Source organism: Arachis duranensis, chromosome 6 (assembly GCF_000817695.3).
Source record: "Arachis duranensis cultivar V14167 chromosome 6, aradu.V14167.gnm2.J7QH, whole genome shotgun sequence".
Classification (NCBI taxonomy): domain Eukaryota; kingdom Viridiplantae; phylum Streptophyta; class Magnoliopsida; order Fabales; family Fabaceae; genus Arachis; species Arachis duranensis.
In genome coordinates, this window is record NC_029777.3 from 18563257 (window position 1) to 18565827 (window position 2571).

A 2571-nucleotide genomic window follows, 5' to 3' on the forward strand; every position below is an offset into this window, starting at 1 on the left:
CCGTGCCGTGACAGGGTGCGTTGAACATTTCCACTGAGAGGATGGGAGGTAGCCACTGACAACGGTGAAACCCTTGCATACAGCTTGCCATGGAAATGAGTAAGAAGGATTAGATGAAGACAGTAGGAAAGCAGAGAGACGGAAGGGACACAGCACCTTCATACGCTTATCTGAAATTCCCACCAATGAATTGCATAAGTATCTCTATCCTTATCTTTATGTTTTATTCGTATATCACCATACCCATTTGAGTTTGCCTGACTAAGATTTACAAGGTGACCATAGCTTGCTTCATACCAACAATCTCTGTGGGATCGACCCTTACTCGCGTAAGGTTTATTACTTGGACGACGCAGTACACTTGCTGGTTAGTTGTGTGAAGTTGTAGTGATCACAATTTTGTTCACCAGTAGCCTCCCACAGTTTATGAAGGCAGCAAAATGTACATAAAATGTTGTGACCAACAATGGTTTATGAAGGAGTTCGTATGGCCATAAACCTTGGTTAGTTGCAACGGTTTATGAGGAGTGAAATTCTATATATGTGTGTGAGAGATTCAAGCTGCATAAGAGATTATTGTCACAATGGCAAGTGAGGAAGAGAGTTTTCTTGCCTTAGTGCATTGCTTTGGAAAAATCCAAAAAAGCAAAAGATATGGTGTAAAGTTCACTGACAGAGAACCACTAAGTGTTTTCATCAGTTCATCAAGCACTTTGTCAGATTTGAAGAACAGCATCTTGCAGAAGGTTGGGGTGTTTGGTAGTAAGTGGGTGAAGAAGCTATTCTACAAGATTCCCATCGCAGTTGTCTCGACCGGTGTTAAGTATGATACCTTTGTGCTAGCGGCTGATGAAGATATTAGGGTTCTGTTCCATTGTGTTAGGAGTTTTCCAGAGGTCAGAATACACGAGTTGTTCGCGAAGTTGGAGGTTGGTGTCGATAGTTCTGGAGCATTAGCTCCAATTCATAACTCGACTGCCGTGGGCGGTGCGTCTAGTTTGATGCCTGCGGTGAGACCATCCGTTCCGCTGGTAGCATCCCCTTCATTCGCGGTTGATTTAGATCGAACGGAGGTTGTTGGTTCTGTACCTTTGGAGAATGCAGGGGTCTTTGAGCAGGCGTATGAGGTGGGCACCGATGGTGGCTTGCTACCTGATATGCAAAGCTTTGGAGAACTTGATCGAGTAGAGAATGTAATGTGTGATGATGACTCTGACCAGGAGCATGTAGATATCATTGGGGACAGCGATGATGACACAGGTGCCAATCCACATGCACAGCATGGGCTTTCAAGTTCTGGCACTCAACAGTACCTTCCACACTTCTCCACACTAAACTTGGAGGCTCTGGGTCCACAGGCGGACGGTGGTCCTACAGTTGGGGGCTCTTCTACAGAATTTCAGATTGGGCAATCATTTCAGAATAAAGATGAGGCTGTGCTGAGTGTGAAGGACTATAGCATCCGCCAAGGTGTTGAGTACAAAGTCATCGAATCATATCATCTTAAGTATCATAGAAAATGCAAGGAGTTCGGCAAGGGTTGTACTTGGTTGATTCGCGTAGCGCTGCGTGCACGAAAAGGCACTTGGGAGGTTAGGAGGTACAACAGGCCACTCACTTACTTGGCAACCTATATTTCCAGTGATCACCGTCAGCTGGATTACCACGTTATCTGTGCGAGGATTCTTCCGTTGGTTAGGGCAGATGCTGCGGTCATGGTAAAGGTATTGTAACAAGCTACAGAAGCCGATTACGATTTCAGGCCTAGTTACAGGAAGGTTTGGATAGTGAAGCAGAAGGCAGTGGCACAAATATATGGAGATTGGGAAGAGTCGTATGCGGAGTTACCACGTTGGATGCTAGGGGTACAGTCAACCATGCCTGGGACAGTTTTTGTGTTGAAGACCTCTCCTGTTCGCATTGGGGGTGAGGTTGATGAGTCCACGGTGTATTTTCATCGACTTTTCTAGATATTTCCACCCTGTATCGAGGCATTCCGGCATTCCAAGCCCCTCTTGAGTATTGATGGTACCCACTTGTATGGCAAGTATGGAGGGACGCTGCTACTGGCGATAGCGCAGGATGGGAACTCCAACATCCTCCCGATAGCCTTCGCCCTTGTGGAGGGAGAAAACGCAGAGTCATAGTCATTCTTCTTGTCCAACCTACGAGCGCATGTGACGCCACGGGAGGGTATCCTTGTTATCTCTGACAGACATAATGGCATCAAGGCAGCACTTGAGGCCCCTAAGACTGGATGGCTGCCTCCACGTGCTTTTTGAGCGTACTGTATTCGTCATGTGGCTGCGAATTTTGCCCTTACCTTCAAAGGTAAGGATGTAAGGAGGATGTTGGTGAATGCTGCCTACGTAAAAACTGAAGCAGAGTTTTATTACTGGTTTGACATCATGCGGACTGAGAATCCGGCAATGTGTGACTCGGCCAACCGAATGGAATACGAGAAATAGACCCAACACGAGGATAGTGGTAGACGGTTCGGGCACATGACAACCAACATTAGTGAATGTGTGAACTCTGTGTTAAAGGGAACTCGCAACCTCCCGGTCACAT

The 2571-nt window shown here is 46.6% G+C and overlaps 1 protein-coding gene across 1 annotated transcript; it reads left to right on the top strand.

Moving 5' to 3' along the window:
- Positions 1 to 584: 584 nt before the first annotated feature.
- LOC107493283 (uncharacterized) lies at positions 585 to 2147 on the top strand. Its single transcript, XM_016114388.1, has 2 exons — positions 585 to 1724; positions 1971 to 2147. The coding sequence occupies exons 1-2, from the start codon at positions 585 to 587 to the stop codon at positions 2145 to 2147; spliced, it is 1317 nt and encodes a 438-aa protein (XP_015969874.1).
- The last annotated feature ends 424 nt before the right edge of the window (positions 2148 to 2571 follow it).